The sequence below is a fragment of the Bos mutus genome, chromosome 22 (assembly GCF_027580195.1).
Source record: "Bos mutus isolate GX-2022 chromosome 22, NWIPB_WYAK_1.1, whole genome shotgun sequence".
Lineage (NCBI taxonomy): Eukaryota > Metazoa > Chordata > Mammalia > Artiodactyla > Bovidae > Bos > Bos mutus.
The window spans coordinates 64,346,408-64,372,611 of record NC_091638.1 but is presented as its reverse complement, the minus strand read 5'-3'; the positions used below and the strand labels follow the sequence as shown (position 1 = coordinate 64,372,611).

Genomic DNA, 26,204 nt, shown 5'->3' with positions numbered 1-26,204 from the left:
TCCCTGGGTGGGGAAGATCCCCTGAAAGAGGAAATGGCAACCCATTCCAGTGTTCTTGCCTGGAGAATCCCATGGGCAGAGAGGCCTGGCGGGCTACAGTCCATGGGCTCGTAAAGAGTCAGACACAGCTGAGTGATGCACGCACGCACATTCCTGGGCCACGGCCACGTCCCTCTGCCCTCTGCCTCCATCCTCACACGCCTTCTCCCTGTGAGTCTGTGTCCTCTCCTCCTTTTATGAGGACACATTCACTCTATATGGGGCCCACCCTAAATCCTGGATGGTCTCATCGTGACATCCATAACTGGATTACATCTGCCAAGTCAGATTTTCATGGGGACCAGGGGTGGGACGTGGATAGTTCTACCCTCCTCCGCAGAGGAAGGTACTCAAAATTTACTTAGGGATGGAGATGCTGATCCAAAAGTCTAGGGCGCCCTGTCGAGTGGGGCTGTTCCTGGCATGGCCTCTCCTTCGGGGTGAGACTACGTCTTACACCTCGGGGTCCCCCACTGCTCAGTGGGATGGAGGAGATGAGGTCTGGTGCGGGCTGCTGGCAGCTCGCTCAGGTACCCGAGCAGGTCTGTTCAGACAGGCCTAGTGTGGAGCTGGGGGGGCAGCCAGGTCTCACCACCTCCACGTGGCTGCCACAGCGCTGAGCTCCGCCCACCATCCTTCCCCATCAGACTAGCTCGGGGCATTGCTGCCACTGCTCTCAGCCCTCCCTGCTCCCCGTCCTTTCCCGTGGGGCACGTCTCACCATGTGATTGAAGAAATGACAGGAAATCCCTTCCTTAAGTCTTATCTCCTCCCCAGGATCCTGCCTGTCCTGTTCCTCCCTTCCTTGCTTGCAGCGCTGAATGAATGAGGCTGGGCGTGGGCGACCCAGGCCCTTCCAGCCCCGTCTGAGGAGCCTGCAGCGTGGGCTGGGTCCCAGTGTTGCCCTCGGCCGGTCCATCAGGAAGGAACTGCTCCCCTCGGGCTCCCAGGGGCCTTTCCACGGGCAGTGGTCAGCCCACAGGTGGGACTGCTCACCCACTTCATGCTGGGGATCGAGGCAGAGTGACAGGCAGGTGGACAGAGTACCACCAGGCCCTGCCTGCTGGCCCAGAGCACCCCAGGCCTCCTGCATGTCTCCCCCTCCATCCTCCCCACACACAGGGCCCGTCGCAACTTCCACGCTGTGAAGCCGGGTAAAGAGAAACCACGCGTCCCCATCCTGCCCAGTTTGGAAGCCCAGACCAGCCAGTGCCGTGAATTATGAGGCCAGGCCCAGGGCTGGACAGTTCCCAGAAGCCCAGCTTTGGGAATCAGCTCTCGGAAATCCCTTGGGGCGGCACCTCCAGGCACAGCATGTGCGGTTCTGTGCTCTGGGCGCCCTGCTCCTCCATGCTACCTGGAACCTTCATGCATTCATAGGCTTTGTTGTGGCCTTGGGTCAGGGGAGGCGTTCAGTTCAGTTCAGTCACTCAGTCGTGTCCAACTCTTTGCGACCCCATGAATCGAAGCACACCAGGCCTCCCTGTCCATCACCAGCTCCCAGAGTTCACTCAGACTCACATCCATCGAGTCAGTGATGCCATCCAGCCATCTCATCCTCTGTCATCCCCTTCTCCTCCTGCCCCCAATCCCACCCAGCATCAGAGTCTTTTCCAATGAGTCAACTCTTCACATGAGGTGGCCAAAGTACTGGAGTTTCAGCTTTAGCATCATTCCTTCCAAAGAAATCCCAGGGCTGATCTCCTTCAGAATGGACTGGTTGGATCTCCTTGCAGTCCAAGGGACTCTCAAGAGTCTTCTCCAACACCACAGTTCAAAAGCATCAATTCTTTGGTGCTCAGCCTTCTTCACAGTCCAACTCTCACATCCATACGTGACCACAGGAAAAACCATAGCCTTGACTAGACGAACCTTTGTTGGCAAAGTAATGTCTCTGCTTTTGAATATGCTATCTAGGTTGGTCATAACCTTCCTTCCAAGGAGTAAGCATCTTTTAATTTTATGGCTGCAGTCACCATCTGCAGTGATTTTGGAGCCCAGAAAAATAAAGTCTGACACTGTTTCCACTGTTTCCCCATCTATTTCCCATGAAGTGATGGGACCAGGTGCCACGATCTTCGTTTTCTGAATGTTGAGCTTTAAGCCAACTTTTTCACTCTCCACTTTCACTTTCATCAAGAGGCTTTTGAGTTCCTCTTCACTTTCTGCCATAAGGGTGGTGTCATCTGCGTATTTGAGGTTATTGATATTTCTCCGGGCAATCTTGATTCCAGCTTGTGTTTCTTCCAGTCCAGCGTTTCTCATGATGTACTCTGCATAGAAGTTAAATAAGCAGGGAGACAATATACAGCCTTGACGTACTCCTTTTCCTATTTGGAACCAGTCTGTTGTTCCATGTCCAGTTCTAACTGTTGCTTCCTGACCTGCACACAGATTTCTCAAGAGGCAGGTCAGGTGGTCTGGTATTTCCATCTCTTTCAGAATTTTCCACAGTTTATTGTGATCCACACAGTCAAAGGCTTTGGCATAGTCAATAGAGCAGAAATAGATGTTTTTCTGGAGCTCTCTTGCTTTTTCCATGATCCAGTGGATGTTGGCAATTTGATCTCTGGTTCCTCTGCCTTTTCTAAAACCAGCATTACTCAGGGCTAAATATTTTGATCCAGATTAAAAAAAAAAAAAATCTAAAAAAAAAAAATCTCCCCCCCGCCCCAGTGCCCAAGAAATGGGCCTCATTTCCCTTTCTTCATCCCAAACCACAGCCAGCAGGTTCCAAGAACTCTTGGTGGCAGGGGACAGTGGTGGTGTTCCCCGTCGGCCCTGCCAAGTCGTGGGCCACCCCTGCCATCACCATCTCATCGTCCCGGGCAGAGGGCTGGCTGGGCAGCTGGCAGCGATGGAGTCAGGCAGGGCCAGGTGAGGAGGGCAGGAGGGGGCCAGGGCCCCGTGAGTTTTGAGCAGGCGGTCCAGGCTCCATTCACGGGAAGCAAGTCTGCCTCGTAGGTGGGAGATGCTTTTCTTTTCACATGGATCTGACTCATCCTACTACTGTGACCTAAACTGGCGTGCCGTCCGGAGAAGTGGCCTGTAAGAAGCATCAGATGTGAAGGTCAGTGCGGCACAGGAAAATCACAGATCCTCCTAGTCTTGTCCAGACCTTTGAGACCCTATGGGCTGTAACCCACCAGGCGCCTCTGTCCTCGGAATTCTCCAGGCAAGAATACTGGAGTGTGTTGCCATTCCCTTCTCCAGGGCATCTTCCCTACCCAGGGATCGAACCCATGTCCCCCACATTGCAGGCAGATTCTTTACCATCTGAGCCCCCAGGGAAGCCCTAAACACAGTATAAACACACACAATTGGACAAAGCTAAAAGCCGGGATAAACACAGCTGCTTCCGGCCACAGAGAAAGGCAGATGGTCGTTGACACCTTACCGCTCCACCAGTGAGGTGTAAGGAAATGACTCTAGGTGTTTTTCAGGTGTGGTAGTAAGGATATAATTAAAAAGTGGATATAATTTAAAAATGAGAATCTCGGGTATTTCCAGATTTTTGTGGCTGTGTGGCTCGGGGGATTTTATTTCCTTCACCAGAGACCAAACTAAGGCCCTCAGCAGTGAAAGTAGACGGTCCTAACCACAGGACTGCCAGGGAATTTCCCCCATATATATATATATTTCTTTAAATTTTATTGTCCTTATTTGGAGAGGGAGGGGAGAGAATAACATTACATAATACTTGCTGTTGTCTGTCACTCAGGCGCTCAGTCGTGTCCGACTCTCTGTGACCCCATGGACTGCAGCACACCAGGCTTCCCTGTCCTTCACCATCTCCCAGAGCTTGCTCAAACTCACGTCCATTGAGTGACTGATGCCATCCAACCATCTCATCCTCTGTCGTCCCCTTCTGCTCCTGCCTTCTATCTTTCCCAGCATCAGGGTCTTTTCCAATGAGTCAGTTCGTCGAATCAGGTGCCCAAAGTACTGGAGCTTCAGCATCAGTCCTCCCAATGAATATCCACGGTTGATTTTCTTTAGGATGGACTGGTTGGATCTCCTTGTAGTCCAAGGGACTCTCAAGAGTCCGCTCCAACACCATAGTTCAAAAGCATCTATTCTTCAGCGCTCAGCCTTCTTAATGTTCCAACTCTCACATCCATACATGACTACTGGGGAAACCATAGCTTTGACTAGATGGACGTTTCTCGGCAAAGTAATGTCTCTGCTTTTTAATATACTGTCTATGTTTGTCATAGCTTTTCTTCCGAGGAGCAAGCATGTTTTAATTTCATGGCTGCAGTCACCATCTGCAGTGATTTTGGAGTTCAAGAAAATAAAGTCTGTCACTGTTTGCATTGTTTCCCCATCTATTTGCCAAAAAAATGATGGGACTAGAAGCCATGATGGGAGCCATGTCTTAGTTTTTTGAATGTTGAGTTTTAAGCCAGCTTTTTCATTCTCCTATTTCACCTTCATCAAGAGGCTCTTTAGTCCCTTTTGCTTTTGCCATAAGGGTCGTATCATCTGAATATCTAAGGATATTTCTCCTGGCAATATTAATTCCAGCTCATGATTCATCCAGTCCAGCATTTCACATGATTTACTCTGCATATAAGTTAAATAAGCAGGCTGACAATATACAGCCTTGACGTACTCCTTTTCCTATTTGGAACCAGTCTGTTGTTCCATGTCCACTTCAACTGTTGCTTCCTGACCTGCACACAGATTTCTCAAGAGGCAGGTCAGGTGGTCTGGTATTTCCATCTCTTTCAGAATTTTCCACAGTTTATTGTGATCCACACAGTCAAAGGCTTTGGCATAGTCAATAGAGCAGAAATAGATGTTTTTCTGGAGCTCTCTTGCTTTTTCCATGATCCAGCAGATGTTGGCAATTTGATCTCTGGTTCCTCTGCCTTTTCTAAAACCAGCATTACTCAGGGCTAAATATTTTGATCCAGATTAAAAAAAAAAAAAAAAAAAAAAAATCTCCCCGCCCCAGTGCCCAAGAAATGGACCTCATTTCCCTTTCTTCATCCCAAACCACAGCCAGCAGGTTCCAAGAACTCTTGGTGGCAGGGGACAGTGGTGGTGTTCCCGTCGGCCCTGCTGTCAGGCCACCCCTGCCATCACCATCTCATCGTCCCGGGCAGAGGGCTGGCTGGGCAGCTGGCAGCGATGGAGTCAGGCAGGGCCAGGTGAGGAGGGCAGGAGGGGGCCAGGGCCCCGTGAGTTTTGAGCAGGCGGTCCAGGCTCCATTCACGGGAAGCAAGTCTGCCTCGTAGGTGGGAGATGCTTTTCTTTTCACATGGATCTGACTCATCCTACTACTGTGACCTAAACTGGTGTGCCGTCCGGAGAAGTGGCCTGTAAGAAGCATCAGATGTGAAGGTCAGTGCGGCACAGGAAAATCACAGATCCTCCCCTAGTCTTGTCCAGACCTTTGAGACCCCATGGGCTGTAACCCACCAGGCGCCTCTGTCCTCGGAATTCTCCAGGCAAGAATACTGGAGTGTGTTGCCATTCCCTTCTCCAGGGCATCTTCCCTACCCAGGGATCGAACCCATGTCCCCCACATTGCAGGCAGATTCTTTACCATCTGAGCCCCCAGGGAAGCCCTAAACACAGTATAAACACACACAATTGGACAAAGCTAAAAGCCGGGATAAACACAGCTGCTTCCGGCCACAGAGAAAGGCAGATGGTCGTTGACACCTTACCGCTCCACCAGTGAGGTGTAAGGAAATGACTCTAGGTGTTTTTCAGGTGTGGTAGTAAGGATATAATTAAAAAGTGGATATAATTTAAAAATGAGAATCTCAGGTATTTCCAGATTTTTTTGTGGCTGTGTGGCTGGGGATTTTATTTCCTTCACCAGAGACCAAACTAAGGCCCTCAGCAGTGAAAGTAGACGGTCCTAACCACAGGACTGCCAGGAATTTCCCCATATATATATATATTTCTTTAAATTTTATTGTCCTTATTTGGAGAGGAGGGGAGAGAATAACATTACATAATACTTGCTGTTGTCTGTCACTCAGGCACTCAGTCGTGTCCGACTCTCTGTGACCCCATGGACTGCAGCACACCAGGCTTCCCTGTCCTTCACCATCTCCCAGAGCTTGCTCAAACTCACGTCCATTGAGTGACTGATGCCATCCAACCATCTCATCCTCTGTCGTCCCCTTCTGCTCCTGCCTTCTATCTTTCCCAGCATCAGGGTCTTTTCCAATGAGTCAGTTCTGTCGAATCAGGTGCCCAAAGTACTGAGCTTCAGCATCAGTCCTCCCAATGAATATCCACGGTTGATTTTCTTTAGGATGGACTGGTTGGATCTCCTTGTAGTCCAAGGGACTCTCAAGAGTCGCTCCAACACCATAGTTCAAAAAAAGCATCTATTCTTCAGCGCTCAGCCTTCTTAATGTTCCAACTCTCACATCCATACATGACTACTGGGGAAACCATAGCTTTGACTAGATGGACGTTTCGGCAAAGTAATGTCTCTGCTTTTAATATGCTGTCTATGTTTGTCATAGCTTTTCTTCCGAGGAGCAAGCATGTTTTAATTTCATGGCTGCAGTCACCATCTGCAGTGATTTTGGAGTTCAAAAAAATAAAGTCTGTCACTGTTTGCATTGTTTCCCCATCTATTTGCCAAAAAATGATGGGACTAGAAGCCATGATGGGAGCCATGTCTTAGTTTTTTGAATGTTGAGTTTTAAGCCAGCTTTTTCATTCTCCTATTTCACCTTCATCAAGAGGCTCTTTAGTCCCTTTTGCTTTTGCCATAAGGGTCGTATCATCTGAATATCTAAGGATATTTCTCCTGGCAATATTAATTCCAGCTCATGATTCATCCAGTCCAGCATTTCACATGATTTACTCTGCATATAAGTTAAATAAGCAGTCTGACAATATACAGCCTTGACGTACTCTTTTTTCCTATTTGGAACCAGTCTGTTGTTCCATGTCCACTTCCAACTGTTGCTTCCTGACCTGCACACAGATTTCTCAAGAGGCAGGTCAGGTGGTCTGGTATTTCCATCTCTTTCAGAATTTTCCACAGTTTATTGTGATCCACACAGTCAAAGGCTTTGGCATAGTCAATAGAGCAGAAATAGATGTTTTTCTGGAGCTCTCTTGCTTTTCCATGATCCAGCAGATGTTGGCAATTTGATCTCTGGTTCCTCTGCCTTTTCTAAAACCAGCATTACTCAGGGCTAAATATTTTGATCCAGATTAAAAAAAAAAATCTAAAAAAAAAAAATCTCCCCCCCGCCCCAGTGCCCAAGAAATGGGCCTCATTTCCCTTTCTTCATCCCAAACCACAGCCAGCAGGTTCCAAGAACTCTTGGTGGCAGGGGACAGTGGTGGTGTTCCCCGTCGGCCCTGCCAAGTCGTGGGCCACCCCTGCCATCACCATCTCATCGTCCCGGGCAGAGGGCTGGCTGGGCAGCTGGCAGCGATGGAGTCAGGCAGGGCCAGGTGAGGAGGGCAGGAGGGGGCCAGGGCCCCGTGAGTTTTGAGCAGGCGGTCCAGGCTCCATTCACGGGAAGCAAGTCTGCCTCGTAGGTGGGAGATGCTTTTCTTTTCACATGGATCTGACTCATCCTACTACTGTGACCTAAACTGGTGTGCCGTCCGGAGAAGTGGCCTGTAAGAAGCATCAGATGTGAAGGTCAGTGCGGCACAGGAAAATCACAGATCCTCCCCTAGTCTTGTCCAGACCTTTGAGACCCCATGGGCTGTAACCCACCAGGCGCCTCTGTCCTCGGAATTCTCCAGGCAAGAATACTGGAGTGTGTTGCCATTCCCTTCTCCAGGGCATCTTCCCTACCCAGGGATCGAACCCATGTCCCCCACATTGCAGGCAGATTCTTTACCATCTGAGCCCCCAGGGAAGCCCTAAACACAGTATAAACACACACAATTGGACAAAGCTAAAAGCGGGATAAACACAGCTGCTTCCGGCCACAGAGAAAGGCAGATGGTCGTTGACACTTACCGCTCCACCAGTGAGGTGTAAGGAAATGACTCTAGGTGTTTTTCAGGTGTGGTAGTAAGGATATAATTAAAAGTGGATATAATTTAAAAATGAGAATCTCAGGTATTTCCAGATTTTTTTGTGGCTGTGTGGCTCGGGGATTTTATTTCCTTCACCAGAGACCAAACTAAGGCCCTCAGCAGTGAAAGTAGACAGTCCTAACCACAGGACTGCCAGGAATTTCCCCATATATATATATATTTCTTTAAATTTTATTGTCCTTATTTGGAGAGGAGGAGAGAATAACATTACATAATACTTGCTGTTGTCTGTCACTCAGGCGCTCAGTCGTGTCCGACTCTCTGTGACCCCATGGACTGCAGCACACCAGGCTTCCCTGTCCTTCACCATCTCCCAGAGCTTGCTCAAACTCACGTCCATTGAGTGACTGATGCCATCCAACCATCTCATCCTCTGTCGTCCCCTTCTGCTCCTGCCTTCTATCTTTCCCAGCATCAGGGTCTTTTCCAATGAGTCAGTTCGTCGAATCAGGTGCCCAAAGTACTGGAGCTTCAGCATCAGTCCTCCCAATGAATATCCACGGTTGATTTTCTTTAGGATGGACTGGTTGGATCTCCTTGTAGTCCAAGGGACTCTCAAGAGTCCGCTCCAACACCATAGTTCAAAAGCATCTATTCTTCAGCGCTCAGCCTTCTTAATGTTCCAACTCTCACATCCATACATGACTACTGGGGAAACCATAGCTTTGACTAGATGGACGTTTCTCGGCAAAGTAATGTCTCTGCTTTTTAATATACTGTCTATGTTTGTCATAGCTTTTCTTCCGAGGAGCAAGCATGTTTTAATTTCATGGCTGCAGTCACCATCTGCAGTGATTTTGGAGTTCAAGAAAATAAAGTCTGTCACTGTTTGCATTGTTTCCCCATCTATTTGCCAAAAAAATGATGGGACTAGAAGCCATGATGGGAGCCATGTCTTAGTTTTTTGAATGTTGAGTTTTAAGCCAGCTTTTTCATTCTCCTATTTCACCTTCATCAAGAGGCTCTTTAGTCCCTTTTGCTTTTGCCATAAGGGTCGTATCATCTGAATATCTAAGGATATTTCTCCTGGCAATATTAATTCCAGCTCATGATTCATCCAGTCCAGCATTTCACATGATTTACTCTGCATATAAGTTAAATAAGCAGGCTGACAATATACAGCCTTGACGTACTCCTTTTCCTATTTGGAACCAGTCCGTTGTTCCATGTCCGGTTCTGACTGTTGCTTCTTGAACTGCATACAGGTGTCTCAGGAGGCAGGTAAGGTGGTCTGGTGTTCCCATCTTTTGAACCAATTTCCACAGTTTGTTGTGATCCACGCAGCTAAAGCTATCCATAGCCCAGCTTTAGCATAGTCAGTGAAGCAGAAGTAGATGCTTTTTCTGGAATCCCCTTGCTTTTTCAATGATCCAATGGATGTTGGCAATTTGATCTCTGGTTCTTCTGCCTTTTCTAAATCCAGCTTGAACATCTGGAAGTTCTCAGTTCACGTACTCTTGAAGCCTAACTTGAAGGATACGTAACATTATTAGTTGCTAAATTCAGATTCATTTTTAAAACAAGAATGTCAATGGGGTAAAAGGTATGTTGTAATCCTTGAGTCAGCCCTGGCCATTCCAGCTTAGACTAGTCAATGGTCAGAGCTTGTAAATGGAAATGTGATAGGCAGGAAGCTAACCCTGCAGATGGGGAGATGACCAGTGAATCTACATCCCAGATGGCCAAGGACGCAGCTAAGGCCAGTTGTCACGGGCAGAACTGTGTACCTCCCCAAATCAGGGGCCAGAGTCCTGACCCCCCGCACCCCAGATGTGACTGAATCTGGAGACGGGGACTGTCAAGAGTTGATTAAGGTAGAATGTGGTCACCGGGGTGGGTCCTAATCCCACACGACTGGTGTCCTTATAAGAAGAGAAGGTTACGGCACGACGTACACACAGAGGGACGACCCTGTGTGGACTCAGGGAGAAGACAGCCGTCTACACACCAGGGAGAGAGGCCTCAGGAGGGACCAGCCCTGCTCACGCCAGCTCAGGTTCCAGCCTCCAGGACTGGAGACAGTGCATGTCTGCTGTCTAAGCCTCCTGAGGCTGTGGAATGTTGTTGCAGCAGCCCTAGCGAACTAATATACACGCCAATCTCAAGCAAAATATTTTTCAGCTCCCCACCCCCCTCTTTTTGCATGAAATGCCAAGCCTTTGATTCCTAATTAACTTGGTGAGATGGACACCAGACACTCCAAGGCAAAGATCCAAAATGCACACAAGAGCTCTTAGCTTGACACGTGGATGCGTCAGTTGGTCGACGCTGATGGCGCATGTGCCCACCTCTTTCCGGCTTCTCCCCCATGGAAGCTTACTGACCTTCCCGTGTAATGATGGGGTCGGGGAGCAGAAGGGCAGAGAGGAGCTCTTGGCCACAGGGCGACCTCACGCTGCACCTCAGTGTAGGGAATCCAACCAGCGTGAGCTCTTCTCAAGAGCCATTCCTGGCCACAGCACATGTAATTTTCAAACCAGATGCAGTTTTTCACTTACTCATCTGTTTCTCTGCCTGGACACTCAGCCTGCCGACCTGATTTATTGATGTATTTCCAGCGCCTGGCCTGGTGCCTGGCGTAAAGTGGCTCAATGTGATCACGTCTATTGAATAAATGAATGGAACGGGTAAAACTGGCAACGTCTCACAGTTGTCATATCATCCGTCAAAATTAGAGTGATTTTTAAGGAGGTGTCAGGGAGAAAGAAAAAGCTTTCCCAACTAAGATGAGATCATTCACTCATTCAAGGAAAGAGCTCAGACAACACGCCCGTTTCTCCGTCTGCCTCCTGGGGCCGTGGGGGCGGGCGCCGGTTGGCACAGCCTCTCGGTGTTATCCTCGTTCCTAAGTCAGCACTCACGGAGTCCAAATTCCCAACAGATACTCATCTTTGAGACTTGGGAACGAGGTATCAGAATTCCCCAAACCCTAATTACCCTGTATTTCTCCAAACACTGTAGTTATATGATTTCAATGATGGTGGACCCTAATAAGCAGGTTCATAGGTTTTCTGTAAAAAAATAAAATCATATACCAGTAGCTTTTGATTATCATAAACTAATAGATTTTGATGATATTGCATATTTTAATAGTGTGTGGAAAGGATCTCTATCTGATGTAGACACTGGATAACAGAAAACTTGAAAAGAAGGGACTATTTCATCTATGGAGTTGCACAGAGTCGGACACGACTGAAGAGACTTAGCAGCAGTAGCAGCATTAGCAAATGACAAATGCCAATTAAAAATCGTTTTAACGTGGATGGACCTAGAGATTGCCATGCTAAGTGAAGTTAAGTCAGGGCAAGACTAATACCATATGATATCACTTATATGTGGAATCTAAAAAACATGATACAAAGGAACTTATTTACAAAACAGGAAGAGACTCACAGACTAGGAAAATAAAGGTACGGTTACCAAAGGGGAAAGATGAGATGGATAAATTAGGAGTTTGAGATCAACGTATACACACTACTATACGTGAAATAGATAACAACAAGGACCTACGTATACCACAGGGAACCACACTCAGTATCTTATAATAACCTATGCTAAGGCTACGCTAAGTCGCTTCAGTCGTGTCCGACTCCGTGCGACCCCATAGACGGCAGCCCACCAGGCTCCGCCATCTCTGGGATCCTCCAGGCAAGAACACTGGAGTGGGTTGCCATTTCCTTCTCCAATGCATGAAAGTGAAAAGTGAAAGTGAAGTCGCTCAGTCGTGTCCGACTCTTAGGGACCCCGTGGACTGCAGCCCACCAGGCTCCTCCATCCATGGGATTCTCCAGGCAAGCGTACCGGAGTGGGGTGCCATTGCCCTCCCCAATACTAACCTATAACTGAAAAGTATATCACTTGGTTGCATACCAGAAACTAATACTACTGTGTAAATCAACTATTCTTCTATTTAAAAAATAAATTGTCAAAAATTTAAAGATAATTCCACAAATATATGATACTTAAAAGATTAATTGCTCTATCTGACAGTCTTGAGCCTTTGTTTCACGACAAATATTCCAGTCGTAATAAAACTTCTTTCGCTTGATCATGTTAGTCAGATATTAAGGAGTCCAAAGCATTCTTCAGGTTGAGCAAGAGAAGAGTACCAGTTGCTGTTTTTATTATGATAAGATATATAGAACATGAAAGTTACCATCTTAACCCTTTCTATGTGTATAACTCAGTGGCATAAATTATATTCACATTGTTGTACAACCATCCCCACCACCCACCTTCAGAACGTTTTCATCTTCCTGGACTGGAAACCTGTCCCCATTAAACACTCGCTCCCCATTCCCAGAGCCCTGTTCTGGGTCCCCACGATTCTACTTTGTCTTTATGGATTTAACTCATCTAAAAGGTGCTTGCTCCTTGGAAGAAAAGCTATGACCAACCTAGACACCATATTAAAAAGCAGAGGCATTACTTTACCAACAAAGGTCCGTCTAGTCAAACCTATGGTTTTCCCAATAGTCATGTATGGATGTGAGAGTTGGACCATAAAGGAGTCTGAATGCTAAAGAATTGATGCTTTTGAACTGTGGTGTTGGAGAAGACTCTTGAGAGTCCCATGGACTACAAGGAGATCAAACCAGTCCATCCTAAAGAAAATCAACCGTGGATATTCATTGGGAGGACTGATGCTGAAGCTAAAGCTCCAATACTTTGGCCACCTGGTGCGAAGAACTGACTCCTTGGAAAAGCCCCCGATTCTGGGAAAGATTGAAGGCAGGAGGAGAAGGGGACGACAGAGGATGAGATGGTTGGATGGCATCACTGACTCAATGGCCATGAGTTTGAGCAAGCTCCGGGAGATGGTGATGGACAGGTAAGCCTGGTGTGCTGCAGTCCATGGGGTTGAAAGGAGTCAGACACGACTGAGTGACTGAACTGATTGACTGACTGAGGGACCTACTGTGTGTGGAATTTTTCCTTTTATACAGGCATATTTCACTTAGCATCATGTCCTCAAAGTTCATTCACAAGGTCATTTTCCCCAGCTTTTTCTCTCTTGAAGTTGATTTCTAATCTCATAGTGTTGTGGTCAGAAAAGATGCTTGATGTGATTTCAGTTTCCTTAAATTTGCTGAGGCTTGCTTTGTGGCCTCCACTGTGGTCTGTCCTGGAGAATATCCCATGTGCACTTGAGAAGAATGTGCATTCTGCTGTTTGGGGATAGAGCACTATAGACATCACTCAAGTCCATCTGGCCTAATGTGTCATTTAAGTCGTCTGGCCTCATTGATTTTCTGTCTGGATGTTCAGCTCACTGATGAAAGTCGGATGTTAAAGAACCCCACTATTATTGTGTCCCTGTTGATTTCTCCTTTTATATCTGTTAATATTTGCCTTATATATTTAGGTGCTCCTGTGTTGGGTATATATCAGATCAGATCAGATCAGATCAGTCGCTCAGTCGTGTCCAACTCTTTGTGACCCCATGAATCGCAGCACACCAGGCCTCCCTGTCCATCACCAACTCCCGGAGTTCACTCAGACTCACATCCATCGAGTCAGTGATGCCATCCAGCCATCTCATCCTCTGTCATCCCCTTCTCCTCCTGCCCCCAATCCCTCCCAGTATCAGAGTCTTTTCCAATGAGTCACCTCTTCACATGAGGTGGCCAAAGTACTGGAGTTTCAGCTTTAGCATCATTCCTTCCAAAGAAATCCCAGGGCTGATCTCCTTCAGAATGGACTGGTTGGATCTCCTTGCAGTCCAAGGGACTCTCAAGAGTCTTCTCCAACACCACAGTTCAAAAGCATCAATTCTTTGGTGCTCAGCCTTCTTCACAGTCCAACTCTCACATCCATACGTGACCACAGGAAAAACCATAGCCTTGACTAGACGAACCTTTGTTGGCAAAGTAATGTCTCTGCTTTGGAATATGCTATCTAGGTTGGTCATCACTTTCCTTCCAAGGAGTAAGCATCTTTTAATTTTATGGCTGCAGTCACCATCTGCAGTGATTTTGGAGCCCAAAAAGATAAAGTCTGACATTGTTTCCACTGTTTCCCCATCTATTTCCCATGAAGTGATGGGACCAGATGCCATGATCTTTGTTTTCTGAATGTTGAGCTTTAAGCCAACTTTTTCACTCTCCACTTTCACTTTCATCAAGAGGCTTTTTAGTTCCTCTTCACCTTCTGCCATAAGGGTGGTGTCATCTGCATATCTGAGGTCATTGATATTTCTCCGGGCAATCTTGATTCCAGCTTGTGTTTCTTCCAGTCCAGTGTTTCTCATGATGTACTCTGCATATAAGTTAAATAAACAGGGTGACAATATACAGCCTTGACGTACTCCTTTTCCTATTTGGAACCAGTCTGTTGTTCCATGTCCAGTTCTAACTGTTGCTTCCTGACCTGCATACAGATTTCTCAAGAGGCAGGTCAGGTGGTCTGGTGTTTCCATCTCTTTCAGAATTTTCCACAGTTTATTGTGATCCACACAGTCAAAGGCTTTGGCATAGTCAATAGAGCAGAAATAGATGTTTTTCTGGAACTCTCTTGCTTTTTCCATGATTCAGCAGATGTTGGCAATTTGATCTCTGGTTCCTCTGCCTTTTCTAAAACCAGCTTGAACATCAGGAAGTTCACAGTTCACATATTGCTGAAGCCTGGCTTGGAGGATTTTGAGCATTACTTTACTAGCATGTGAGATGAGTACAATTGTGTGGTAGTTTGAGCATTCTTTGGCATTGCCTTTCTTTGGGATTGGAATGAAAACGGATCTTTTCCAGTCCTGTGGCCACTGCTGAGTTTTCCAAATGTGCTGGCATATTGAGTGTAGCACTCTCACAGCATCATCTTCCAGGATTTGGAATAGCTCAACTGGAATTCCATCACCTCCACTAGCTTTGTTTATAGTGATGCTTTCTAAGGCCCACGTGACTTCACATTCCAGGATGTCTGGCTCTAGGTCAGTGATCACACCATCGTGATTATCTGGGTCATGAAGATCTTTTTTGTACAGTTCTTCTGTGTATACTTGCCCTCTCTTCTTAATATCTTCTGCTTATGTTAGGTCCATACTATTTCTGTCCTTTATCGAGCCCATCTTTGCATGAAATGTTCCTTTGGTATCTCTGATTTTCTTGAAGAGATCTCTAGTCTTTCCCATTCTGTTGTTTTCCTCTATTTCTTTGCATTGATTGCTGAGGAAGGCTTTCTTATCTCTTCTTGCTATTCTTTGGAACTCTGCACTCAGATGTTTATATCTTTCCTTTTCTCCTTTGCTTTTCACTTCTCTTCTTTTCACAGCTATTTGTAAGGCCTCCCCAGACAGCCATTTTGCTGTTTTGCATTTCTTTTCCATGGGGATGGTCTTGATCCCTGTCTCCTGTACAATGTCACGAACCTCATTCCATAGTTCATCAGGCACCCTATCTATCAGATCTAGGCCCTTAAATCTATTTCTCACTTCCACTGTATAATCATAAGGGATTTGATTTAGGTCATACCTGAATGGTCTAGTGGTTTTCCCTACTTTCTTCAATATATATATTTACAATTATTCTATCTTTTTCTTGGATCGATCCCTTGATTATTATGTAGTGTCCTTCTCTGTCTTTTGTAACAGCTTTTATTTTAAAGCCTATTTTGTCTGATATGAGTATTGCTTCTCCAGCATTCTTTTGATTTCAGTTGTCAATGGAATACCTGTTTCCATCTCCATGAGGTCACTTTTTTAGTGACAAAATTTCATCTGCTTCACAAAACCACAGCTTACAGTGAATGTTCAAACAGTGAGACGTGGTACAAGGTATTATTGGGTGGGACTCAGATCACACGACACTGGGATCCCTGAGAAAGTTTAACAGCCTCACACAGAATCACACGTTAAAATCACCAGTTTAAGGACTTGTTCGTTCATTCCTTAGAACACCATTCACAGCATGTGTGTGAAGTATCCTGTGTGCATAAACTCAATCGTAGTTACTTTCTTCATGAGAACGACTCACCCTGGCAGAGACAGGGCCCTGGGCAGGCGCTTACAATGTGCCACAGCCATAAGCCAGACTGGCTCCGTGGTGGCTGATTCTGGCCCCTGTGCTTCTGACCTGGTTCCCGAATGTCAACCTTATCCTTCAGCTCCACACGAGAGCGCCTCCCGCCCTTGCTTTTTTTTTTTTTCCTGTGAAAAACAGAGTCCAACTACAATTTATTTCTGCATTGCAAACCCGAGAAATATCAAAGCACCATGGGAAAAAAAACTGCTGTATTAATTTATGGTAGCAATTCTTGAGATAAAATGCGGCACTAGAGTGATAGATTTTATGACTCTGCAGTAAAAGTTAACAGAGCCAACAATGGTTTTTTGTTTAATTCTCTTCCAACTCTACAGACATAATTCTGCCTTCACCTGCATCACACTTTCCCGTGGTTTTCACAGGGGACACACCTCCTCTTCTAAGAATCCCTGTACCTGCCAGGATGCACGGCCAGTGAAAGAGGAGGGGTCCAGTACACGGTCCAGTGGGAGTGGTCTGGACTGAAGTAGGCATCAGCTGGATGTGCTCGGCGAGGTCATTTTCACCCCCTTCCTGCTTGACCACGGCAGCTGCCTGCTGTGAGGACACTCTGATTTTCTCATGGCAAGCCTGGCAGTTACCCCAGGCTTTCACCGTGGCCATAATGATGTTCTCTGTGGCCGTGAAAGGCAGCTCCTGCAGAGCGCACCGCTGGTTACATTGGGATATCCCACCAATCCTTCAGAAATGTTCTGCAACGTATTTAATACAGTATCTGCACTGAGAAGGGCTTCCCTCATAGCTCAGTTGGTAAAGAATCCACCTGCAATGCAGGAAACCCCGGTTTGATTCCTGGGTTGGGATGATCCCCTGGAGAAGGGATAGGCAACCCACTCCAGTATTCTTGGGGTTCTCTTGTGGCTCAGCTGGTAAAGAATCTGCCTGCAATGTGGGAGACCTGGGTTCGATGCCTGGGTTGGGAAGATCCCCTGGAGAAGAGACTGGCTACTCACTCCGGTACTCTTACCTGGAGAATCCCAGGGACAGAGAAGCCTGGTGGGCTGTAGTCCGTGGGGTCACAAAGAGTCGGACACGACTGAGCAACTTTCACTTTCTGCAGTGAGTAATGCCTCAGCCAAACAGATTCATCAGTGGGCACTGTCACCGAGTGTGCGTTCAAACTACTGGACGGATGCTGTCTGCAGGGGGTCCATGACAAGGGTCATCAGGTGACGGGCCAGGCTGTGGCACTGCTCTGAGCGTGGAGGGTTCCGCTGGTAGGTGTTGCACTTGAGCCGATCTGCTGTTTTTCAAAGGGTTCCTCCAACTCCTTGCGGTTTGCCAGGAGTCGTATGTCGGTACAAATCCTGTGCACGATGCCCCCAAGCGAGTCAGTACAGAGAGCACCTCAGCGTCTACTTTTCGTGAATAGGTCTGCCCTGTGATGATGAAAGCCCTCTTAAATCTTGCCTTTTCTGTCACCATCTTGTCAAGCTGCTCTCCCTTTTGATCATCTCCCTCGGAGAGCTGCAGGAAGCTGGCCTGGATGCCGGTGGCGCCCTTCGTGCCTTGGAAGCACAGCTCATCCCAGACACGCGTCAGGTTCTGGAGATCCATGCCCAGATCCTGAATCCAGAGACAGCAACATTTCCCAACTGTGGTCAGCTGGGCAGACTGGAAACATGTGAAACCTAAGGTGGGAAGGTCGGCTGACTTGGCAAAGTCAGCAAGCTGAGAGATCACCCTGGCAAGCTTTGGCAAAAGCAGGTCAAATGCATTTCTAAGAACAATCAGGTCTGTATTGTCTCCCACATAGCAGGAGGTGGCGCCAGGACGGATAATGCCAGTGGCTTTGGGGCAGCAGTGGCACATGTGTGCACGTGTGCCTTCACAGCGTGTGGAACGGCTTCTCCTCAGCTGCCATCTTGAAGTCGGGGCTGTCCAGGTTCGATTTCACCTCCTGGATTTGTTCCTCTGTGTTAGGCAAACTCAGTGTCTGCCTGGCCTCCACCAGCCACAACCAGAGCTGCTGCCAGGTCTGAAGTTTGTACCTGTTACTAAACACGAAGCACATCTCTGGGCTGGAATAACAGGAGGCAAGCAGCGAGCGGTAGCTGCCGTGCCTGCAAGCTGCCTCCCGCCCGCCACGGTCGCCCCTCTGCCGCCATCCCAAACTCTGCACCCCGCTGGAACTGCCTGCCCTTGCTTTTGACCTGATCAGTGAATTCCTTCCGACCAGTAACCTCTTCATGTCGACTGTTCGATGCTCCAAAGAGAATGCTTTTCCCTTTGTCTCCATGTATTGACTGTTTTTTCACACTATTCTGGCATTGGCTAAAATGTAACCTTCCTGAGAAATTGTGGGAAGGAATTCCTGCCTGGAAACCCAATGGGCAGTGTCTCCCTCTGTGGCCTCAGGAAGCTGCCACAGCTTCCGGTCATGTGTTCTGAAGGTCAGGGAGCAGACAGGAAGAAGAATCACGAGACTTTCTCCCCACACTGTTCTCCTGACAGACAGGAAGAAGAAGTGAAGTGAAAGTTGCTCAGTCGTGTCCAACTCTGTGACCCCATGGACTACAGCACACCAGGCTTCCCTGTCCTTCACTATCTCCCTCAGTTTGTTCAAACCCATGTCCATTAAGTTGCTGGTGCCATCCAAACATCTCACCCTCTGTCGCCCCCTCCTCTTACCGCCTTCAATCTTTCCCAGCATCAGGGTCTTTTTCAGTAAGTCAGCTCTTCACATCAGGTGGCCAAAGTATTGGAGCTTCATCTTCAGCATCAGTCCCTCCAATGAATATTCAGGACTGATTTCCTTTAGGATGGACTGGTTTGATCTTCTTGCAGTCCAAGGGACTCTCAAGAGTCTTCTCCAACACAGTTCAAAACCATCAATTCTTCAGCATTCAGCCTCCTTTATGGTCCAGCTCTCACATCCATACCTGACTACTGGAAAAACCATAGCGTTGACTAGATGGACCTTTGCTGGCAAAGTGATGTTTCTGCTTTTTAATATGCTGAGGTCTGTCATAGCTTTTCTTCCAGGAAGCAAGCATCTTCTAATTTCATGGCTGCAGTCACCGTCTACAGTGACTTTGGAGCCCAAGAAAATAAAGTCTGTCACTGTTTTCATTTTCTCCTCATCTATTTGCTGTGAATAATAGCAACCGCCCTATCCAACTTGCATAACCCTCAAAGCCGCCCTATGAGGTGGCTCTATCATCTTCACTTTAGGGATGAGGAAATCGGGGCCCAGAGATGTCAAGCAATTTGTCTAAGAATGCACAGCCATGGCACAAAAAAAGCAGAGCCAAGACTTGAACTAGTCCACCGGGCTCCGGAGCCTACATTTGTAACTACTGTGCAAAAGTGACTTTCAAAGAGCAGCCTGACGACGTGCCTGGGCAGGGAGCCAGTGGGACCGCCAGTCACCTCTTGTCTCCACCCACGAGTCTCACAATGTCCCACTGTAATTATTCCTGTCTACAGATGGAGAGACTGAGGCTGAGCATGGCTATGGACCTCACCCAGGGTTAAGGTAGAGGTCAGTGCTGGCGCCCCAGCTGAGCCCTCGGAGAGTCTGAACTACCTGCCTGTACCGTTCTTCCTCCAATTGCTGGGTGTTTTTATTGGATCGGCTCTATCGGAAGCACATAATGAAGTTGTCAAGAGAAGCAAGTTGCAAGGAGTTTATGACTTGCTTTTAAAATATAATTACACAGATGCAAGAAACAGAAGCCTTCATGCTTGTGTGGGAGCCCTGAGATCCTCGAGGAGCTAGTGCCTCCCTGTGAGTGGCACTGCTGGGGCGATGGAGACCAGGATGGGAGAGGCTCACAGACCCTCCGTGGGCGCCAGACTTAGTGCCTTGGTGGCCCTGCACTGGTCTAGGGATTTTGTCCCCAGTTTTGGGGGCCTGGGGACTCTTTCTGATATAGCATCACAATAACTGGCTTTAGACTCAGTTTGGGGTTAGCCCCAGCTTGTACTGAATCATGAACTGCGGGCACTGGGCGGGTAATCTGGTACTTCCATGTCCCAGCATTCATCTCCGTGAAAGGAAGGAGGATACATTGGGGAGGATTCAGTGAGGTTCTATAAGTAAGGGGATCCCTGTAAATGCTCTGCACAGGGGATTTTCTCCTTCAGGCTCTTGGGGATGAATGTGCACTGACCAAGCTCCCGACAGGCTCAGCCGTGGACCAGAACTGCAGCTAACTGGTTGACTGTGGGAAACAGAGTTGCCATGGAAACAGCAACATGCAGGCCTGTGATCTTCCCTGCCTAGTGGCCACTGGGACCTCAGTTTCCTCATGTGTGTAGTGGGAAGGCTACAGGAGCAGCCACGTGGGAAATGACTTTCAGAGCTAAATAGACAAACAGAGTCTTCTTTTTCTTTCTCCTTGTTTGCCAGCCATCCCCACCCCCCATTCCCACCCCACTGGCAGGGATACATGGGAAAGCCAAATAGGGTTGGCTCTAATGGTTAAAGTCATGGAGCTAGTGAAGCCCAGGGCCCCCGCCTCCTCTGCAGGGGACAGGATTACTGGGACAGCACTGAGACCCACTGATAAAATGCTTAGTCCTTGGCGGTCCCTTCAAGAGACCATTCCCTCTCACAAGCATACTGGCTAGATCAGCAGTTAAGCCCCCAGTTCAATCAAGGTTCCAGTCCCAGCTCTTCTCAAATTAGGTGGGTGCTGCTGGGCAAATGCTTTTTGCATCTCTGAGCTTCAGCTCCTTCCTCTTGAATGGAGAGCCACAGCCTCCACCACCTGCCCTCAGCTCAGACCTACGCTCCCCTACCCTTCCAGCAGCATTGCCTACCACCATTCAGTGGGGCTTGCCTACCACCATTCAGTGGGGCTTGCCTACCACCATTCAGTGGGGCTTCCCTAGTAGTTCAGTTGGTAAAGCATCTGCCTGCAATGCAGGAGCCCCAGGTTCAATCCCTGGGTCGGGAAGATCCCCTAGAGAAGGAAATGGCAGCCCACTCCAGATTCTTGCTTGCAGAATTCCATGGAGAGAGGAGCCTGGTGGGCTACAGTCCATGGGGTCGCAAAGAGTCAGACACGACTGAGCAACTAACACACACACACACACACACATACACACACACACACATGATTCATTAGGTTGCTTTGCATATTCTAATAGACTTGGGATGCACTCAGATCTCTGTGACTGAGGCCAGGCCACACACTCATCTCACAGGAACCCTCCTCCTGAGCCCCTTACATTTCTAGACAGGGGAGGTGGCCCAGGCCACGCTCAAAGCAGACATCTACATCATCTGGAGAGTCAAGCTGGCAGGCACATTTGTGAAAACACACCTCTGGCCACAGTAAAAAAAAAAAAAAATTCTCCACACCTGTACCCCCAATATTTTATTGACTTTTAATAGAAGAATTGGAGAGAAAACATTTTCCATGTTCTTTGTTTTCCTGATTGAGCCTCTGAAATATTTTTCAGGTAGATACTTCTGGGAAAGAGTTTAGTTGAGTGATATAAATTACTACATTGAAATGTCATCTGAGCTTCCTGAAAGCAATTTTCCATGGTTTGTTCTTGCCTAGGTTTTATTAAAGTAACATTGGTGGGGGGTTTTCCACAAATGATAAAAAAGGATGTACATTCATGATAAAGTATCTGGATAGTACAAAGAAGAAAGTGAAAACTACCCACAGTTCCCCTCAAAGACAAGCACTGCCAACAGGCTGATGTTAACTCTTTCCAGGAGTATCTATGTACGGGCACATATAGAGAAACATAAAAGAACTGGATACAGCAAAAGTGTTTTCATATATGGACATATGTTTCCTTTTATAAACTCCAGACTAAAATTGAATTTTAGTTTTCCAAAATATTTCATCTCATGTAAAACTCATTTTACTAAAATTTTATCAGTTTGATTAATAATATTTAGAATTTTCCAGAGACAACAAATTTTACATAATACATACTTTATCTAAACACAAACTGTTTTTTTTTTTTTTTTAATACGGGCTCACACTGTATATTCTCGTGTGTAACTTGTTATTTTTTTTAAAAGCTTTTTACCATTTAAAAAATTAGGGCATAAATAACATATTAATGTACAGTTCTGGGGACTTCCCTGGTGGACCACTAAGACCAGATGCAGCCAAATAAATAAATAATAAAGTAAAAATAAAATATCTAGAAAATGTACAGTTGTACGAGATTTGATCAGCACATGTAGTCATGTAATTACCATTACAATCAAGACAAGGAATTTTGCCTGTCATTTGCTGGTCATTGGAGGTTGTTTACAATTTTCGTCTTACTGATTTGGCAATCTGAGGGAATGAAATGAATGAATGAAAGCAAGTGAAATCTGGGATTCTCATTTTCCTGCTGCTCTACCAAATGGGCTGGGCTTCTCCCTTCTCTGCTTGGAAAACTGCACGTCCTGAGACCCAGCCCAGATGTTCCCTCCGTGAAGCCCCTGTGATGCCAGATGGAAAGTTGGTTCCCCCTCTTCTGTGTTCCCAGGACACCCAGTCACGCACTCTACAGGACCGGCATTGTGATGGTCGGTTTCTCGCCCCCGCTCCAGGCTGTGAGCTGGGCGAAAGTTGAAGTCTTTGTCAGTCTCCTGTTCCCCACATCTAGGCCATGCCTGGTTCAAGTGCTCTGTAAATGTTCATGAAATGAGTGAACATTTCACCCTGTGGACAATTTCAGTATTGTGCTGATTTCTTAGGATGCAGGTACCTTCTGAGCATAGCTGCAATATGAATTAAGCTGATAACTTGGGGAGAGCTGGATCTTTACCTCTGTTCCAGACCCAGGATCAGGGGTGCAAATTCATATTTATATGGAGTCATTCAAATATTTATTGAATGAACAAATACATGAATGAAAGGTGTGGTCCTGGGTCTCTTAGCACCTGTTCTTGATAAGCTCACAACCGGGACTCAAGGAACCCACCCTGGAAGACTTCACACTTCCCCTCTCCCGCGCCCTTCCCCCCATGCAGCCTTTTCTTAACTGGGTACCCTGGTGGCTTAGACTTAGCCAAACAGTGGTCAGCATCACTTGGCAACAATGCCCAGACACTTCAGCTTGTGATCCAGGAGACAGACCTTGAGTGGCGAGCACCTGCTTTAATTTTTTTAAAGTACACTTATTAATATCTGTATCTGCAAGGTCTAGCACAGGACTTGGTGCATAGAAGGCATTTTTAAACGTTTGAGCAAGGATGACATATGGATATGAAAAGGATAACAATGTTTGAGAAAGATAAAAATGCCCGTCATTCGCTGAGTACTTCCCGAGTCAGGGTCCTGACTAGGTGGCTCCCTACAAATTCCGTTTCTTAGAACAGCCCTGGGATGGGTCTGTATCATTCATTCCCCCATCTTGCAGGTGGGCTCCCCCGTTGCTCAGGCCCACACTGCGGGGAGAAGCGTCTGCTGGAAGTTGAAGCTGCAGCGTCTGGCTCCAAAGTTTGCCTTCTCGGCGTAGCGCCCAGGACCGTCCACATCACACTGCCACCTCTGTCTCCCCGGGTGCTGCAGGTGAAGCTCGGTCTTGCGTTGAGACCGCGTCCTTCCGAGTCGTGTTTAAGGATGGGTTCCTGGGAGGCTCCGGAGGCCTGTCCGCAGGCTGCGAGCAGGTGACGCGCAGCGGGGCGCGCTCTACCGTCAGGTGTGTATGCAGCGGTGACCTTCGGGAACTGTCCGGCTCAGAACCTGACGCCAGTGGACGCTCGATGTCGACCTTTGGTGAAACCCCGCGACTGTCAGCGGAGATCTGGAGACAGCCCCAGGCGGAAGATGCTGCCCGGGACGCTGCACAGACCCGGGACCCGGGAGCCCAGAGTCTCGGCTCCGCAGCGGCGCACCCACCTGGGCGGGGCTCGGGCGGGGCTAGACATCGGCCCACCCACCTGGGCGGGGTTTGAGGGCGGGGCTCGGAGTGGGGCTTGGGGAGGGGTCTGGGGGCGGGGATTTGGGCGTGGCTCCGGTCGGACCCAGCCAATCTGAGCCCGAGAGGCCAGCCCGCCCCACTGAGGAGGCGATGGCACTTGCGCACTCGGCGCCCCCGCGCGCCTCTCCAGGGCTGGGGGACGGGGCGGGGCGTGCTGGCGGCGCTCGGCGCTGACGCTGCGCCGACGCGCCCGACGTCGGGCACGTTGACGCCGGCGACGCGCCGCCGGGCCCGCTCCTCCTGCGCTCCGCCAGTGTCCGGCCGCGGGCCGGCCTCAGTGACTGGGGGCGGCGGGCCCGGGGACGCGGGGCCGCGGGGCGCGGGGCGGGCGGCGGGCGGCGGGCTGCCTTCGTCGGGCCCGGAGCTCGCCTGGAGCGAGCAGCCGCCCGCGGAGCGTCCTCGCCCGCTCCCGCCGGCGAGCAAGGTAAGGCAGCGGGGCACCGAGGCAGGGTCGGGGCGGAGCGGGGCCCCGGGCGGCGCACGGCTGCTTAGTGTCAGCGCCCCCGGGAGCGGGGAGCGCGGCCCGGGGGGACCCCCGGCGGACGGACTCGCGGGGCCGAGCGGCCCCCCCGCCAACACCTCCCTGACCCCAGCGCCAGGTGACCCAGCGCTGGGCGCGGGGACGAGGACTCGGGGCCGCAGGAAGCCGCGGGCCAGGCCGGCCTCCGTGGAGTCCGGTCCCCTGCGCCCTGGGGTCCCCGCTGCTGTCGCACCGGGGCGCGGGTGCGAGCCGGCTAGAAGCGTCGTTCTCGTCGGGTGCGCGGTGCGCGGCCCTGGGCACCTCCGTCCCGGGGGTCCGCCGAGCCCGGAGCACCGCCCCTCGCCCCGTCATTACATTTGAGACAGAGGAGCCTCTCGTAGTCTCACCCGTCACTTTTCGACCCTTCCTATCCATCCATTTCCACCCGCTGTATTTCCATTGTGGAATATTTTTTGGGGGGGAGTGGGGTGGGGGGGGGGAGAGGCTGTGAACTTACATAAGTGAGGTTGACTGACCAACCACCGCAGTCTTTGCAAATGCACGTCTCACAGTCCTTAACGAGCCTAGTTCCCGTTTAGCGCTCACCAAATCCAGCCCAAGAATTCGGGGAGCTAGTCAGTCCTTCCCCGGAGCTGACTGTACACATTCCTGTAAGATGCCTGATGGGTTTTGTACTTGTCAGTTTTACTGACTGTATGCTCCTTCTGTGCTTTTTCCTGAAACACGATTGGGTGGCACGTGTTTTGACTTTCTCTCTCCCTCGCCCTCCCCCCACCGGGAAATAAGAAAGGAGGAAAAAAAAAAAGGGTTACAGAAGCAGACTTGTTTTTCAACAATCAGAAAGTACGGCTTTGCAAACAGAATGCCACAGGGTTTGTCCTTCATGTGAGGGGTAGTCTGTGTGGTCTTTACCCCTTCACTGATTGTGGTCAGTAGTCATGTTCTGGTGTTGGGTGTGCCTTGCACTTCGGATAGGCCTGTGTGTCTTTTCCCTGACTACTTCTCTCTACAGAGCCTAACAGTCAGATCTGGAAATAGCAAGGCCCCTCATTTATCAGCTCCAGATAGCTAGAAAGTTGCAGCTTTGTAGAAGCCTTTATTTAGAAGCGCCTGATGACGGTGGTCCGGGTCTCTTTTTTTTCAAGATGATGTGCGAGGTGATGCCGACCATCAGTGAAGCAGAAGGCCCCCCGGGAGGAAGTGGGAGCCAAGGGTCCAGCTCCCCTTCGCAGCCAGATGCGGATTCACATTTTGAACAGTTGATGGTCTCTATGCTGGAAGAGAGGGACCGTCTTCTCGACACGCTGAGAGAGACCCAAGAAACGCTGGCATTAACCCAGGGGAAACTGCACGAGGTTGGTCACGAAAGAGATTCCTTGCAGAGGCAGCTCAATACTGCGCTTCCACAGGTATGGCTGACCTTCCCCTGCAGGTTTTTGTCTAAACGCTTTTTTGAGGGGATGCTGCTATTTTAGATGTGTATTTTGCCATCATCACTTGCGCAATGGTGGTTCTGTTAGTTGTAAGTCACATACAGATAAAGTTCCTGAGGGATTGAACTTCTTAGCTAGAGCAAACTGTGGTGCACTGTCAAGTCCTGTGAAGACACCTTATCGGTCCTGTTCATCTCTTGGGGGGGGGTGCAGCAGAAGGAGCTGCCTAGATTTGCAGGAGAGCTGCAGAGTTTTGGAAAAAAGGGCCACCAAGTAACC

At 48.7% G+C, this 26,204-nt stretch overlaps 1 protein-coding gene and 1 pseudogene across 1 annotated transcript in view; one reads left to right on the top strand and one right to left on the bottom strand.

The window, feature by feature from the left end:
* Positions 1-16,426: 16,426 nt before the first annotated feature.
* LOC102266710 (adenylosuccinate lyase-like) lies at positions 16,427-18,309 on the bottom strand (annotated as a pseudogene).
* Positions 18,310-24,208: 5,899 nt separating this feature from the next.
* The window catches only part of PPFIA1 (PTPRF interacting protein alpha 1), a 74,869-nt gene continuing 72,873 nt past the window's right edge, over positions 24,209-26,204 (top strand). Inside the window, 2 exon segments of the mRNA XM_070360425.1 lie at positions 24,209-24,435; positions 25,638-25,901. Of these exon segments, the coding sequence (XP_070216526.1) occupies positions 25,638-25,901 (264 nt within the window). The 5' untranslated portion in view covers positions 24,209-24,435.